This window comes from Pan paniscus, chromosome 3, assembly GCF_029289425.2.
Source record: "Pan paniscus chromosome 3, NHGRI_mPanPan1-v2.0_pri, whole genome shotgun sequence".
In the NCBI taxonomy this organism is placed as follows: domain Eukaryota; kingdom Metazoa; phylum Chordata; class Mammalia; order Primates; family Hominidae; genus Pan; species Pan paniscus.
Window position 1 is genome coordinate 100706534 of NC_073252.2, and position 17623 is coordinate 100724156.

At 42.1% G+C, this 17623-nt stretch overlaps 1 protein-coding gene across 6 annotated transcripts in view; it reads right to left on the minus strand.

The window, feature by feature from the left end:
- Positions 1-8558: 8558 nt before the first annotated feature.
- Positions 8559-17623, minus strand: part of MANBA (mannosidase beta) — a 129515-nt gene continuing 120450 nt past the window's right edge. For all 6 annotated transcript variants that reach the window (XM_003829957.6, XM_055111666.2, XM_003829958.6 and 3 more), the window contains 4 exons: positions 16781-16925; positions 12934-13076; positions 11854-12111; positions 8559-9347 (listed from right to left, as the gene is read on the minus strand). In XM_003829957.6, the coding sequence (XP_003830005.3) occupies positions 9123-9347; positions 11854-12111; positions 12934-13076; positions 16781-16925 (771 nt within the window). In that variant the 3' untranslated portion in view covers positions 8559-9122. The remainder of the gene's footprint in view (positions 9348-11853; positions 12112-12933; positions 13077-16780; positions 16926-17623) is intronic.

Consider the following 17623-nt stretch of genomic DNA (forward strand, 5'->3'; position numbering starts at 1 on the left):
GCTCCGTAGTTCCTTAAACGCTGCACAAGAAGTCCTGGGCTTGTAGACACCACAGTTAGCGTTCAAGAGGCCCTGGCCCTTTAAGATCCTACCCAAAAGAAAGGGACAAGCAAGTTTATCTTAGTTGTGATCTGCAGAGAGCTGGAAAGACCTTGGCTCCCATTTTCTCAGATAAATTGGAAAGGAGCAGAAATTGGTTCTTGTGGAAATAATATTCTCTTCAGGCCAGAAGGATAGCAGATGAAACAGAAATTCTCGAAACCTTTTCTCCCAGGATTCCTTCTTGGGATCCAGGAAGCAGAGCTGGTGATGAAGATAGTGAGATGGAACCCTGAGGACTATGTTGGGGACACATCAGATCAGGGAAGGCTGTAAGTCGATGCCCAGTAGCAGACAACCAGGTTACTAGGTCTGTTCCCTGGTGAAAAGAGATCGATATTTTCTTCATTTCAAAACTGTTTCGCACTTCCCTTTTTCCTTTTCCTAAAGCAATAATGCACAACTTATTTTTTGGCTTTAAAAAATTGAATGAAAAACTTCATGTCGTGGGTTTTTTTTTTTTTTTTTCATTTCCAGCGTCCCTTTTTATCACCTTATTCAAATGCAAATGTTCCCTTGGTCTTTTGAAATAATTTTTTTCTGTAATTTTGAAAAAAATTTGCAAAAATAAAAAACTTTAAATGTAAATGTTTTCATTTAGAAAATATTTTCAAGTACTGACTGTCATAGCAGCCTGAGAGGTGAACAGGGAGGGGTTTGAATTCCTGCCATTGTCCACAGGACAGAGTTGCTGCTGTGCTGGAAGGCCCCTGGTCTAATGTAAAGAGCAAAGGCTGGGCCGGGACTCAGTCTTCAATCCCCATACTGTGCTCCTTGGCTTCACGCTGCAGCAGTGCGTCACGGAACACACAACTGCTTCAAAGGGGTGGGTCATGCCCAGGAAAGGGAAGAAGCTTGCCAACAGGGGGCTCTGAAGTATTATCCAAGGGTGGCCAAACAGCAGGAAGCCAGCATTCCCTCAACAAATGAACTCAGCTCCAGCACACATGATGCTTGGCACCGGTCCCCAAGAACAGGCCCAGGAAGAGGCCTTGAGTCCATGCTGACTTTCTTCCTCCTACCCACTCCTTCCAGCCCCACTCCTTTTGCTATGGGGCCCTCAGAAGCTTTTTTTCTCCACCACTTGCTTCTTTCTGCCATTTCTTTGTGTCACTTCACCTTCCCTCAACAATTCAAGCCAGGACCCCCAAAAAGCTATCCATGGGCCACCCACATTAATGCAGAATCCTGCCTCCCAGCTGAAGCAAAGCCTGGCCTAGGGAGGCCAAAGGGATCAGAAATGACATCCCCGTAAAGACCCATCGTAATCCCACAGACAGGTCCTGCTACAGGAGCAGGGCTGCCAAAAAGCAACATTCTTGTTCTCTTCCTTTAGGTCCTGAAGCCCCTGCCCCTCCACCACTGCTGCCAGCGACCACAGTAGCAGGGGGAATTTTACCTCCCCAGTAGATGGAGACCATATATGCTCAGGAAGTGCATATATACTCACAGATGAGCAAACCTCTCAGGCCTGATTGATGCAAGCAGTCCTTAGCATTCTTCTCCATCCCAGTTTTGATCTGGGAAAGTGAAAGCCACCATTTGGCCCCGCCTTCCTTTACTGCCTAGCCAAATGCACATCTTGAATGATGAGCAACATATGCACACAGCGTGTGGGCCAAGGACGATTTTGGTCCCTCCACCAGCAGAATGTAATTCCTTTCCCCAAATCACGCCCATAGCTCACAGTTTTGGTCCTTTCCTGATTGTTTTGTTACTAAGCCTTTAAATAGCTCATCTGACTTCTCCTCTGTCAATCATCTATTCAGGAGGCTTGGTGCCAAGTTTTCATAGATCCATAGTAAGTAAATTTGAATTAAAAAGCATTTATATGCCACACTTTTGCCAAGGTAGCAACAGTGGATGGAAATGAAATACACATGCTTCTCCACTTACAATGGGGTTATGTCCTGATAAACCCATTATAAGTCAAAAGTGCACTTAATACCTTGATAAACCCATCATAAAGTCAAAAAGTCATAAAATCGTAAGTCAAACCATTGTTAAGTCTGGGACCTGTCTGTAACCAAAAGGCAGGCAGAAAGTAGACAAATTTGCTCTGTGGATCTGAACCTTGTGATCCAGCTATGCTGGTGCTCAGCCTTTATTAGCCCTGGAGCCATGGAAGAAACCAGAGCTCAGCAAACAGAGCCGCCCTTTGGGTTCCTTCTTTCTCCTTCCACCCTTCCTCCTCACCTCCCTCCTTCCTCTTTCTCCCTTTCTCTCTCCCTGTGTCTATCTCTTCTCTCTCCTTTCCTTTCTCTCCTTTTCTCATTCTGTCTTCCTTTCTCTCCCTTCTACTTTTCTCTCTCCCCTCCGCTTTCTCTTTCTCTCTTTTCTCTCTCTCTTCCTTTCTCTTTCTCTCTCACCATTTCTTTCCTTTTCTCTCTCATTCTTCTTCTCTCCCTTCCTTTTTCCTTTCTCTTTCTCCCCTAGTCTCTTTCTCTCAACTCTTCTCTTTCTCTTTCTTTTTCTCCTTCTCTTTTTCTCTTTCTCCTACCTCTTTCATCCTTCATCCCTCCCTTCTTTTCTTTCTCTTTATTTCCTTCTTTAAGGTACTTTCACATTTATGCATTCCTCTGGGGCACTGGCATCCAACTCCCTGAAGCCCAGAAGGTGAGGGGTTTGGGGAGCAGCCCTGCAAGTGTTTCCTTAGGCTCCCCTCCCCTCGCTGAAGGCAGCAGACGCCCTGTACTCTGGGGAAGCCTCCAGGAAGCCAGCACCCTGGCCCAGGGCAGTCCCTTCCACACACCACTAGCCTCATTTCCTGAGCACCAGAGGCCTCTGCTGGAAGAAGCAGAACTTTGCACAATCATCCAACAGCTGGCTTGCCTATTGCTACTCAATTTTATTTTATTTTATTTTATTTTATTTTATTTTATTTTATTTTATTGCTTCTGTAAAATTGGAAAAACCTTACCAAAAAAAAGGAATTAGAAATTTCTTCAGCTTTCTGCCTGGATTTTTCTTCTTCAACTCAGGTCATGAAGCCTGTTGATTATTTTCCCTTAGTACAGAAGGCTTAAGTTGCTCTTTCCTTTTAGCAAGCGGAATGAAAGATTCTTAGGCCTGAACACTTCAGCCACCACCAGCCTTATCCTTTGAGGAATGATATTGATAAATCAACATTTATTGCATTTACTACATTTATATCTTTATTTTATTTAATCTTCACAGGAATACTGTGAGATAGTTATTACCCTTAATCTCAACTTCAAGATAAGGAAACTGAGGCTTAGAGGTTAAGTGATTGGTCCAAGGCCAGTACTGGGAGGTTCAGTATCAGAGCATGAGCCCATAGCCCTTGCACCACATGCAGTCTTCACACTTACACACGCACGTGCATGCACACACAATCTGGATCTTTGACAAGGCAAAATTTCATTCATGTTTGTAAGTTGACTAGTTAAAAATCTTTTCATTCCAATACCAAAAATATGGGTAGGGAAGCATGCCAGTCACCCACTTTGGCTTGAGAGCTCATTGTAAAAGAGCAGGGGCCCTTCCTTCACCCACTTTGGCAATTTTTTTTTTTTTGAGATGGAGTCTCGCTTTGTAGCCCAGGCTGGAGTGCAGTGGCACCATCTCGGCTCATTGCAAGCTCCGCCTCCCAGGTTCACGCCATTCTCCTGCCTCAGCCTCCCAAGTAGCTGGGACTACAGGAGCCCGCCACCACGCCCAGCTAATTTTTTGTATTTTTAGTAGAAACGAGGTTTCACCCTGTTAGCCAGGATGGTCTTGATCTCCTGACCTGATGATCCACCCGCCTCGGCCTCCCAAAGTGCAGGGATTACAGGCATGAGTTGCCGCTCCCAGCCCACTTTGGCAAATTATGTCCCCAACAGCCTTCGTCACTAGAGGCACCACTGCCACTGCAGCATCCCAGCACAAGGAAGTAGGTGACGCATCTCCCAACTAACAGGACACCCAGGTGCCCACACTGCCCTCTCCAAGGCCCAGATATGTTTGACCTCAAAGACCCATGCCTTTATCCACGAGGATGCTTTTAATTATAAAATGAGAATGCCTGACTATACGTGGGCTAAACAAATAAGGGCTTTAAAAAATACCATTACAAGATCAGAGATAGATACATCGATATTTTACACGGAATCTTTCCCTTTTTAAATGTTAGCATGTAATTCAACTTTTTAAAACACAGTCTAGACCATGACCTGCTGGTCAAATATGACCTAAATCTTCAGGATGACAAGGCAGGGTGCGGGGGGATCCAGGTCCTACCTGCTCCTCTCCCAGGCTCACTGCTGCCCCCGACACCTCCAGCTCTCCTGTCTGATGCTGTTCACAGCCACCACCCAATGCCTGCACATGTTCAGTTCTGCCCACCTCCCTAGATTTCTTCTGATGGCTTCACACAGAGGCAATGATGATTGTAATAGCTCACATTTGGTGGATAGTTATCATGTGCTATCAATAATCTATGCATTATCTCCTTTATACCTCACAATTAACCTATGAAGCAGATACTGTTGTTATTGTTCCCATGTTTAAAGAAACTAAGGCACAGAAAGACTCAGTAGCCTGTATCCAATGAAGAACAGCCTGCTACTGGTGGATCTGGGACTGATACACAGGTAAGTCCGATTTCAACGCCCACACTTTTAACTGCTGTATCAATTAGGATGCTTTGGGTTGTAAAATCAGAACACCTGACTACAAGATTAAACAATTAAGCCTTTATTTTTTACCACATTATAATAAGACCAAAGTTAGATGTTTGCAGGGTTAATTTAGCAGGTAAACATCTCTGACACCCCCTGTCAAAAATGTTTCTTTAAGATCACCAAAAAAAGGCTGCAGCAGCTCCAAGTGTCAGGCCCTCAAATAGCTTCTCAATTTTACCCAACAGCAGAGGGTTTTGCCTCAGGTCTCTCTCTTATCAGGCAGGGAAACCTTCCCCCAGAAACCCCACATTAGACATCAACTTATGATTCATTCTTGAAATGTGTCATGGGCCTAACCCTACATCAATCACTGGCAATGGAGACTAGGATTAGAATAACAAATTATGATTCAGTCTCTGAGGCTGGACATGGCCACCTCTATTAGCAGAGAGGAGGAAGATCTGTCTGTGAGGTGGCCAGCCAACACTGTCTGCTCCAACTACTGGCAGTGGTCCAGTAAATTTTACAAAACCAACAAAAAGTAACAGGAACAGAATCAGAACAAGGGGGTTGTTCCCACCTAAATTATGAGGCAGGGATGAGTGCTAGTTCTCAAACAGAAATTTTCGTGAGCCAGAATGTCTCATTTCCTGAGAGTTGTAGGTAACTTAGGTGTTACTATAATCATGTGTACTTGATCACTGCATAGCATGATGTGGCACACAGGGGAGCTCAATAAATCTTGTTTAAAGACAGAGACCAACCTAAGGGGTTAAGCAAACTTTTCTTTCACGGCAAGATTCAGTAACCCGTGTCTACAGAAATAAGGAGAGATATTTATAAAACACAAAACAGTGATGCATTGCTCTTATCTTTGCTAAGCTCATTCACTGTTTGGCCCCACACAAGGACTTAAAGATGTCTTGGCAGGTTAGTTCACCCCCAGCTTGTAGATCACAGGCTCAGAGCCCCAACTACATAACCAGCTGATTTTGTGCTTTTCTTTCCTTATGTATTAATTACAATGAAGGTCTTTAAAGACTCATTTCTCAATTGAAATTTTTTCACTTATTTTTTACCATATACTTTCCAAAAAGCTTCCCTGAAGTATTGAACAAAATGGTGCCTTATCTAACATTGCTCCCCTGTCGCCATCACATTAACCTTAAGGACTTATCGCCAGCTGGAATTGCCTCGTTCGCTGGCTTAATGATCCATGAGAACTAGGACTTGTCTGCCTTTTTCATTGCCATACCCCCAGTGACAAGGACAATGCCTGCCCAGAGTGGTCTGCAATACATGCTTGATAAATGAATGAATAAATCCTTAAGTTAAACAGTGTCTAGGGGCAGAATATAAACATGTCTTAAGACAACACTGGTTTTGCCAGTGATTTTAAGGTTTTGTATGCTACTCTGGTTCACGCCTCTGATAAATCAATTAGAAAACAAGAATTCTCCCATTCACTTGAAAATATTACTGTCTTTTCTGCATAACCCTTTTAATTGCATGTGCTTATTGAATTAATAAGATTGCATTCAGTCAAGGCAGACTGGGGATGTTTTCAAATGCTTTGAATTTCCCACACAGACAATGCCTACCTGCTTTTCTCCCTAAATCTTACCAAGCTGGGGAATAAGTTTCATATCTGAGAGCCAGAGGTAGCCCAAGAGAATATTCTTTCTATCTCAGGTCTTTGTCACTTTAGGAATGTTAGGGAAACATATCTTTATTTCTCCTGCACTCCAGTTCACCTTCATTTCAACAGAGAACAAAATCTTTCTATTTATTTTCCAAGTGACTTCTCATGGGTGAAAATGTCTCACAATGAAAAGTGAAGTAAGGAAAAAAAGAGAATAAGAAGAGTTATCGTGAATGTGAATGAGAAAATTATGATTTTTATTGTTCTCTCTGTTCTGAAATGGGAAGATATAATCCTGGGAACTGACCTCTCTTCATCCCACTCTCTCTGGAATGTGCTTTGCAAGAGCATATGACAGTAAGACCTGGTTCTGGTCTTTTTATCCTATTGTTCACACAACTAAGGATATGGTTTAGACATATGTCCCCATCCAAATGTCATGTTGAAACGTAATCTCCAATGTTGAAAGCGGGGCCTGGTGGAAGGTGTCCGGATCATAGGCACGGATCCCCTTGGTGATAAATGAGCTCTTGCTCTGAGTTCACAGGCGATCTGGTGGTTTAAAAGGGTGCGGCACCTCCCATCCACTCTCTCTCGCTTGCTCCTGCCTTCGCCATATGACATGCTTGTCCCTGCTTCGCCTTCTGCCCTGACTGTAAACTTTCTAAGGCTTCATCAGAAGCCAAGCAGATGCCCGGTGCGATGCTTCCTGTACAACCCGCAGAACTGTGAGCCAATTAAACCACTTTTCCTTATAAATTACCCAGTCTCAGGTACAGCAATGCAAGAATGGACAAATACAACCACTAACAGAAAAACCCTATCAGAAACTCAAAGTCAAGAGTAAGTGCATCAGACTGTATTCCTGCATGGCAAGATAAATCTATGAAAACAGTAAAAATGACTAACTGTGCTGCCACACAAGAACTGTGGAAGAATGTTTTGGCTACTATTATTCCTTAATAGGAATAATATGTATATGGCACATTTCTTTTCTTTTAGAAGTTGTTGTCAGCATATATTTATGTCCTTTAATTTATTCTTCCCTTACAAATTATTCTTTTCTGGTATTATTTTCAGAAAGAATTTGCTGAAGAACTTACTTACCATTTGCCTCTCTTCACTTCATTTTTACTATTGCTTTCTGTACTAACTGGGTGATAATGAATGTGATGTCAAAAGTACAATCACCATTTACTTAGCATTTTAATTTGTTCCAGACCCTATTTGTTAAGTCCTCACACCTACCTTTGAAGGTGAGGGATCATTAGCTCCATTTTACAGAGGTGGAAACCACAGTTCAAAAGGTTGAATTGTTGCCCAAGGACACACAGTCAGAAGCTTCAGTACCTGGATTTGAATCTAGAGACTGTGGCTGGAAGCCTCACCCTCTCCAGGACACCGAGCTCAGGCCCAGGATGATGCTTCCATTACAGAGCGTCACTATGTGCCAATCTGGGGCCCAGCCCTTGAGCTAAATTATTTTATTTATTCTTCAAAACAAACTTACAAGGTGGGTGTTACCACTCCCATTTAGCCACAAGAAAACTGAGCACAGGAAGTTAAGTAACTTGATTAAGGTTACAGAACTAGTAAGGGCAAACTACAAAGTAAACTCTGGCCCATCGGCTTGAAAGCCCCTTCTCAGGGCCCCTGGCAGAACATGCACAGGTGTCAAGAAGAGCAGTCCTCCCTGCCTCGCAGCAATGCGTTGCTAAAACAGGATTTACAATAGTCATAAGAACATGACATAATATTTACCAAGTAAGACTCTACAGAGTCCCAGCCCTAAGTCCCCTTATCCCCTCGATAAGGCCGTGTGTGTGTGTGTGTGTGTGTGTGTGTGTGTGTGTGTGTGTACAAAATGAGGATACTCAGATACTGAAGAAGACTGGATTGTCTGTAGTTACTTTTAGAGTCACTGAACATAATGCTTCTCATTTTTAAAACCAAAACCACTAATAATATCTTAGTTTTAAAGCCAAACACTCTTTGCTGGTCCATTCTATAACCAATTACATGACTGTTTCCAGAGAAAACCTTTCACATGTCTTAGTTTAGATTCTTCAAACTCTCCCGGTTTACCAAGCAGAATAATAACGAGAACTAAATGGAAATTAGGGTCCAGCACAGTATTGGGCAAAATTGAATATTTATAGAACGGTTAAATAAGCCACAGATGAAATATCAAGTTGTCAATGTAATTTATATAACTTTTATTTTTATATAATTTCACATGTACAGAAAAATACCCATATACCTTTACCCAAATAGCTACCACCAAGAAATCTCTGTTGTAACATTTCAATCGCCATTCCCTCTGAAATAATAACAAAGCACTTTATTTGAGTATTCCGTATTCCCCAAAGCTAGCTGTGAAAGACCTACATCACCTCAAAACCTTCCATTTGGTTCCATAGATCCTGCCATGTCACATTCTTGTAACTAGCTGCAGGGCCATCTTGTTATAACTGGTTCATGTCGTGCTAAAGCTGACAGGTGAAGGGCTAAAAACACAGTCCTGGCACAGATTCCAGGACACCCCGGCACAGGCTTGTTTGAGGACATTGCCTGGGTAAACAGCCTCCCCTGAAAGTGTTCAGTGTACAACTCTTCACAGAGCAATCGCTCAGATGCGTGGCAGCACGCAGACATGTCTCTCGGCTTCTCTCCTTGTCTCTGTTGCCTTCCTCTCCAGTCGGTGCTTTAGAAATGCTTTATTCCCATTGTCCACTGAAAATACAACCTAGATTCCTTCAGTAAATATCTGTTAAGGAGGTCACATGAAAAGATTGCTCCAACTCATTCTTGCTGGTGGGCTCCCAAGGGTAAAATAATATAGTTCGTGTCTTCTCAGTCATGAGGAAACCATTGTCACTAAATCTCCCTGGGATGCTTCCTACATCCAACCAAACAAAGGGGGCAACAGCTGAGGTCTCCAGGTCAAAAACAAATATGTCACCTTGCTGAGAGATGATGGCCTGAAAAAGAAAAAAAAAAAATGAATGAAGTGAAGGATGAGGGAAGAGTTATATAGTCTGTATACAGTTCCTGTAAACATTTATGTGGGCTTAACAAGGAGTCCACTTCCCACAACTTTGGTTCTACAACTGCTAAAGTGCAGTTTCAAACACAAAACAATACATGGAAAATGACTACAGGCTATGGAACGTTACCAAATTATAATCACAAATCAAGGAAATACATCGTCTCCAATCATTAAGGAGAATATTTCACAAGAAGCTCAAAGCTTTACATCTTTTACAGTTTTTCTCAGAGTATCATCAAGAGAGCAACATTTTTACATACAGCCTGGGTGGTTTTAATGACTTCCTAAGGATATATCTGGACCTAGCTACAGAGCCCAACTGTGGAGCTTACATTCAAGTCTCCTGAAAAGATCCAGCAATCTAGAAAGTCCACTGCCAGAAATTTACAAAAGCTCTACCATTAGAGCTTCTCTCTTTTACTGCATAGTTAAGTAAAGTCACATTATTAGCATTTTTTTTACATGTGTGAATTCCACAAAATAGCAGCAAAAAGAGACAGTGCAATTTAAATCATGTTGGCTCCATTCCTCTTAAGTAGCCGAATAGCATATGCCCAGAGTGAGGATGCGCTGCTCCCCAGAGTGGGAGGGTTTGCAAACCTCTCTTAGTGTGAGCACGGAGCTGAGTGCAACCTGGTTTCTTAATCTGTGCATTTGTCATGCAACATCTCAGTCTTACATTATATGTTATGTGTGACATAAAGAATTTCAAAGAGCCATTTTCACTATATATAATTTAGCCTTACATATTTGTGTAATATGTTATCATTCAGGGTTCTGAGTTATACACAAGGAAACCTATATTGACAGAAGCAGAAAAGAAGCTTAATAAAGCGTATCAGGTAGCTCTTCAGGATCAGAGACTCAGGCTTGAATTTGGATGGCAAATTCCCAGATCACACCACCCAGCTGTTCCAGTGAAGGTCCTAAAGCAGCCACAGGAAGAAGGTTCATGCGGCTCATGCCAGCCTGCCCAGGAAGCTGCCAGGGTAGCATCAGCTTCTGCTGCTCCAAGACCAAGGCTGAAAGAGATGCTGGTGTCATGCTTATGCTGGTTATCTTTGTTGGATTGGAAATCTCCTCTCTGTATGTCTGACTGCAGAGCCTGGGATTCCAGCTTGCACCCTGGCTTCAGGCAGACGGGGAGAACAAGTTTCTGGCATCTCCCTTGAGAAAAGAAGCCAAATACCTAGTCTATATTAGCCCCGAATTAAACATTAACTAATAGCATTATTACTATCATTTTATCTCTTTAAGAAGGACAAGTCTCACTGAAATCAAAATGAGGTAGAACAAAGAAAGAGCCCTGCTTTTCTCCCACCCCAATTACCCACCTCAAGGTAATGAAGGCCTAACTCAGGAAATAAAAAAATTCGGTTTTCAAAATCATAAGTTTAGAGACTGCAAATTCATCCAGTACATAGTGTTTTTTTTTTCTTTTTTGGAAAAAAATATATGTAAGACTGTCATTTTCCTCTGTTCTCTATTAGTTGTTACAGATAACTTGGATTTTATTATGTGACTATAGAAAGAAGGTATGTTTTCAGTTGTTAGGCCTCTTTCAAATAAAACACAAGAATTAGGTGTTTTTATATGATTATTTCTAAATTAAATGTAGAAAATCCCTTTCTATGAAGTAAAAGTGTAAAACAAATTTAAAATTTTCTAAAAACAGAGAAAGTAACTTTCTAGAAAGATATTTCCTGAGTGTCCAGAAGATAAGATAACAAAATTAAAAACATATATACGTACATATATTTCCAACTGCTATGTGTAGGGGAGAAGGAAGGAAAGGTTTTCAACCTACTAGACAAATTCCAAATTCTCCAGCTGCACAATTTTTATAACAACACATCCTGATCATCCCATTTTTATATCTTGGCAATTATAAAAAGATTTGGTGATTGCGCTACTTTGAAGCAATAAATCAAAGAGACTAGAGTGAATATTAATAGACTCTACTTAAAATTAGACTGCGTCAGCTGGGCTCCAATGCTTCCCAGCTACAGGACCTCGAGCTCATCACTTAACCTCCTAAACTGGCTTCCAAACTTACAAAATGCAGATGGTAATGCCTGGAGCTGTGGTGAAAGTCAGAGACTATGCAGTGAAGCACTTAGAACACAGCCTGGAACCTAGTGGCATGCAGGCAGTGGTGATGACTCGAGCCTCCTCTCCCATCACTGCACCTGCCCACTAAGGAGGGGTGATGGGACAAACGAGTAGTGGTCACCAGCAACTCTGACAAATCCTGGATTCGAAATAGAAATCATTTGGTGTTTGCTTTTAGTGGGAAGAGGCCAATCTTCCCCCAGGCCTCAGGTAAACTCAGCACCAAGGGGGACACATGCAAATCTCAGGATGCAAGGAGCTGGCCCAAGAGCAGGAGAACCCCACAAGGCCACAGTCCCCTGCCCTCCGCCATGACCTGTGCTTACAGTGATCTGCGCCTTGCAGAGCCCCACGGCCTCCTTCGGTGAGGACAGGAAGTGGTAGTTGGTCGGGCTCAGGAGTTCATGGTCAGCTGAAAGGTAAAAGGAAACCACACAGCTTTCCCGTGTGCAATTCCCACATCTCCTCAGCAATTCAGACACTGGCTCCTCATAAAGGCAGACAGCCTCTCCTCCTTTCATCACAAAATGTTCAGTCACATGAGAGCACACGGGCTCCAGGGAGCTCCATGTATGGACTCTCACCTGGGGAGAAATAAAACAGAATAAAAACAGGCATTCTTGGTTGCTATGTTTTTAAGGAACAATAGTAGTAATAATTGCTGAAAGTCAGGTTAGCAGAAATGGTTAAGAGACTATGAAACCTGAGTTTTAATCCCAGTCCTGCAAAATACTAGCTATGTGACTAAGTTAACTTCTCAGTCTTCATTTCTTCATATGTAGAATGAAAATAACAGCAGTAATGTCACAGGCTGTTGTGAGAATTTAAAAAAATAATCCACGGAAGGCACAGTACCTGGTGCGTTGTAATTTTTCTGTAAATGTGACCTATTTTCAGTGTTATTAGTGTCCTCCAAACTATAGCCACCTAAGACTTTGAGTTTCTAGCCTTTCTTTTTACCTAAATTTGTTTTTTAAAACAAATTTGCTTTCCACATGCGCATTCTAAATAGTTTTACTGATTTTCACTATAACATGCCATTTTTAACCATTTCTTTTTATAAAGTTTGGACTATTTCCAGCCTCTCACAATTATAAATAACCTTGCATTTAAGGGGCACTTTACAGCATATGTGATTTGCTTTCATCTAGTTATTTTATTTGCTACTCATAGAAATCCTGTAAGAAGAGAGACTGGTATCATTTTACTGAGGAAGAAATTGAATCAACAAGATGTGAAGGGTTTTGCTTATGGTCACATGATAAATGGCAGGGTTGTAGCCTGAATATATGTATTCTGACTCTAAATTAATTTCTCTTTTATTTTCCCAAAAGAATGTAACCAAACAACTAAAGAAATCATCTAAAAGTCTCCTTCGATCTTAGAAAACAATCCAAGTAACTTACAGTGAGTGTCATCGAATAATCCGAGTGAAGATCTGACACACCATAGATATAGAACGTGTTTTCATTCTCAAAGCCTACTGGCAACAGTGGAGCAAAGAAATTCTGAGCAAAGTAATGAAGCATTTTCCACTTTCCTCCGTACTCTGAAAATAATCAAGAGTGTCAGGAGACGGCAAGGTCAAGTAGTCAGAGAGGCATTGTCCAATGGCCCAGCTGTGTGTGGCTCATCGGGGTTCTAAGGGAGTGAGCATGTGAGGGAGAGTCAACAGTGGAGGGCACCCATGTTTGTGAAGCGCTCTGAGCACTCTGGACATTATGTCATGTCACCCTCACAACATCTGGGCAGGCACTAACGAACCAGGGCAGGCATTAACGAACCATGCTGTTAGGCAATTTCATCATTGTGTGATCATAGAGTGTACTTAAACAAACCAAGATGGTATAGCCTACTACACACCTAGACTATATGGTATAGCCTGTTGCTCCAGGCTACTAACCTGTACAGCATATTGCTGTGCTGAATACTGTAGGTAATTCTAATCATAGAAATGGGACAGTGAAAATACAGTATTATAATCTCATGGGACCACCATCATATATGAACTGTGTTGTTGACTGAAATGTTATACGGTGCATGACTGTATATAATAACTTATAGATTCTAGGTAGCTATTGATTGCTTTAGTATATAACCATTTCGGGTGATAAGAGATAACAAATACCTCCCCTACTGCATGCACTAGAAGCAGTGGATTTATTGAGCCAATCAACATGGGGCTGTGAGGCCCCCAGAGCAGAAGCAGATATAGAAAACTTGTCACAGCTTCTCCCGGATAACCTTTTTGTCTAGTAAGTACAAGGAGCTGGTGATCCTCCTCAGGCAGGCAGGATCCTGCCAGGGTTTAGAAAACAGCCAAGCTCTGGTACTTGGGTTTTCCTACTGTAATATTATTATATATACATATATAATTTTTCTTCTACAGTTAGATATGGTTTGGCTGTGTCCCTACCCAAATCTCATCTTGAATTGTAGCTCCCACAATTCCCATGTGTTGTAGGAGGGACCTGGTAGGAGGTAACTGAACCATGGGGGCAGGTCTTTCCTATGCTGTTCTTGTGATAGTGAATAAGTCTCATGAGATCTGATGGTTTTATAAAGAAGGAGTTTCCTGCACAAGTCCTCTCTTACCCACTGCCATGTAAGAAGTCCCTTTGCTCTTCCTTCGTCTTCTGCCATGATTGTGAGGTCTTCCCAGCCATGTGGAACTGTGAGTCCATTAAACCTCTTTTTCTTTACAAATTACCAGTCTCAGGTATGTCTTCATCAGCAGCATGAGAACAGACTAATACAGGTTCCTAGCTCACAACTACCATAGCCCTTGTTACAGACTCTTGTTATAATGCCGAGAAGCTTTAGGACTCAAAAGCAGGCCTCAGAAAACAGATTCTATCTCTCTGATCTCCTTCCCTCCTTTCACCAGCCCAAGGCAGGACTCTAATCCGATTGTGGGTCATAAGACACTCATTCAGAAGGTGTCCTGCCTCATACCCTGGAGGAGGAAATGCTTCACAGAGAGGCCAAGAAGTTGAATGGACAGGCCTTGCTGTGTTTCCCCACTCAGTCTAATGGTATTAGATCATACCCGCTTTGTCCAATCACATTTCTACATGGTTATCAATCATGGCTGTCCAGTGAAGTCTCCCTATAATGCCCAAGAGGACAGAGTTCAAAGAACTTCCACATAGCTGACCATGTGAAGGCTGACAGAAAGAGGAACAAGTACTCATCTACATGCCTGGAGGGTGGCACACCCCAGCCTCACAGGGATAAAGTTCCTGCACTCAGGACCCTTCCAGACTTCACCCCATATATCTCTTCATACGGCTGTTTATTTGTGTCTTTTAAAACATCCTCTGTAATACAGGAGTCAGAATGTTTCCTTGAGTTCTGTGAGCCATTCCAGCAAATTAAACCCAAAGAGGGGGTCATGGGAACCCCAGCTTGAAGCTGATCAGTCAGAAGTTCTAGAGACCCAGACTTGCGACTGCTGTCTAAAGGGGGAAGGCAGCTTTGTGGAACTGAGTTCTCAACCTATGGAATCTGATGCAATCTGCAGGTAGATAGTGTCAGACTTAAACTGGAGGGCACTCGCATGGTGTCCACTGCAGAAGTGATTGCTTGCTTGGTGTGTGTGGGAAGTTTCCCATATATTTGGTCACAGAAGTCTTCTGTGTGGATTGTTGTTGTGGAGTGAGAGAATTAACAAAGCACTTTTAGGCCAGGTGCGGTGGCTCATGCCTGTAATCCCAACACTTCGGGAAGCTGAGGAGGGTAGACTGCTTCAGACCGGGTGTTCAAGACCAGCCTGGGCAACATGGCAAAACCCTGTCTCCAGAAAAAAAATACAAAAATGAGCCAGGCATGGTGGTGTGCAGCTATAGACCCAGGTACTCAGGAAGTTGAAGTGGGAGGAAGGCTTGAGCCTGTGGGGTGGAGGCTACAGTGAGCCATGATTGCACCACTGCACTCCAGCCTGGGCAACAGAGTGAGACCATCTCAACAAAAAAACAAAACAAAACAAAAAACCACTTAGAGTTTGAGTGTTTTTTTTCCCCACAGATCTACTCTTCCTGAGGAACTCAGGAATAATCTGCATGGGATCACTTAAACGAATATTTACAAAAATTGGGCTCTCCCATTTCTTGAATCGAACTCAGTTTCAGTCCACAACCTCATCCACAGACAGAAAGCAGGATCAGTATCCAAGAGTCTCTGAACAGTTATCTCTTTGCCTACCTTTCCAGCATCCCAGAAGGATTTTCCCCCCAATTCTACCCCTGATTCTCATTGAATGCTCTCTTATCTGGTTGGTGCTGATAAAGAGTTTGGTCAGAGAAATTTGATTAGAAATCCAATTCTCTGTAAGAGTCATCCATCTGGCACTAATGAAAACATGTTTGGAATGAATTTCTTTTGATCTGCATTCATAGCCAGTTTAAGAGCCTCACCCCTGCACTCTAGCCTGGGTGTCAGAACAAGACTCTGTCTCAAAAAAAACAAAAAGAACCTCACCCAACCTTTCTACTTTGTGGCCTTGCCTCATTTTTGACCCCAAACTATTCTTTACATTATTAACTGAACTTTGTTTCAAGTCACCTCTAGTGAAGGGCAAAGCCTATTATTCCTTAATTTTTTTTAATGTACCAGAATAGATGGGATAATTCAAACTGCAGGTTCCATGCCAGTCATCTCACCTGTTGCTAGTTGAACTGTTTCAACTGGTCACCTTTCCCATTCGGGATTCTGCCTCTACTAGCTTTTCCCCAAGAGCTAAATAGGGTGTAATAAAGATGGCCTTCAGAGACATCTTCATTATGTCCTTAAAGGACCTCTTTATTTGTCCTTAAAGGTGAATCAGAGAAAGGGAAACTTTAACATATAACCGGGCCAAACTTCTACCTGATTGAATTCTCCAACACAGAAGAAGGGATGCTTAAGTTCATGCTTCTTTAGCCCCGGAATGTCCTCTTAAATAAATTCAAAATTCTATGCAGTAATAACATGACACATGGCTGAGACTTTTGTATAGGAATCTATCCCATGCTTAGCCTGCTGTTGCAACTTTGCACAGCACAGAACTCATAATTAGGTTGACCCTAAGGCTCATGGAAAGGCTACTAAGGTGAGTTGGGTGGCTGTAGTTCCTAGGCGGGCTTTTTAAAGAATGACTCTTTTGGTCATAGTTCTGCCTGGGCTAATCTGACCCCTCCAGCTCTGTGCTTTCTCAGTCCCTCTCCCCACAGTGTTGCTTTCTCTCACTCGCACAAAGAACGCTGAAACACTTACCAAGAGAAGCCCAGGAAGGAGCTTGCCAGATGTCATTCAACTGCCAATAAAGTGCCCCCATCGTGTGCCCTTGCTGATCCACTATCTCGCTGCGACTACGGCGGTAGAATTCAGTTTCTGTTTTGACACACTGGGCCTGCATCACCTGATTCAGGAAAACATTGATACACAGGTGTTATTGTTTGATGTAGACTGCCTAGATCTGAGAAAAATACAGGGTTTAGTTTTGTTTTGGGTTTTTTCTTTTTGGAGCAATTTGGATAAAATTAGGGAATTTAATTAGTATTAGGAATACATTATACTAGATCTGTAACTAGCCCCTTAGCATGAGAGAAGCTGTTGTCTGTAACAGTGGGTTTGTCTGGTAGACTTGGTGTTTCATTATGGTGACAATGGAAATAGGATGGTGTAAAAGGTTCTCTGCTAATGATAGTGTAGGCCGTAAAGAAAAACAAAGACTACGATTCCAGAGCAAATGCTATATATAGTCCAAAACTAGATTATTTTCATTGAAAAATTTTGCGAATACCTACATAGCTATTTTTAAGAAAAACTTTTACTAGAAAAAATTCTATAAGAAAAATAACATTGTCATTATGAGTCTGATATTATCCAATCCCTAATTATTTTTTCTAGTCAAACAATTGTTTTGATGTCATGATTTTTGGTAATGTAAGATTTCTCATGAATGCAATTCCTTCGTTGTAGCAGAACAGATGGCAAATTGCAGCAATGAGACAAATGAATTTAGTTCTTGTTTAAGAGACACTAAAGAACTTCACACGGGACCCTTGATTGCTGACACCATCATGGAAAAATCAGTCTCTTTTATCGCTGCTGTTA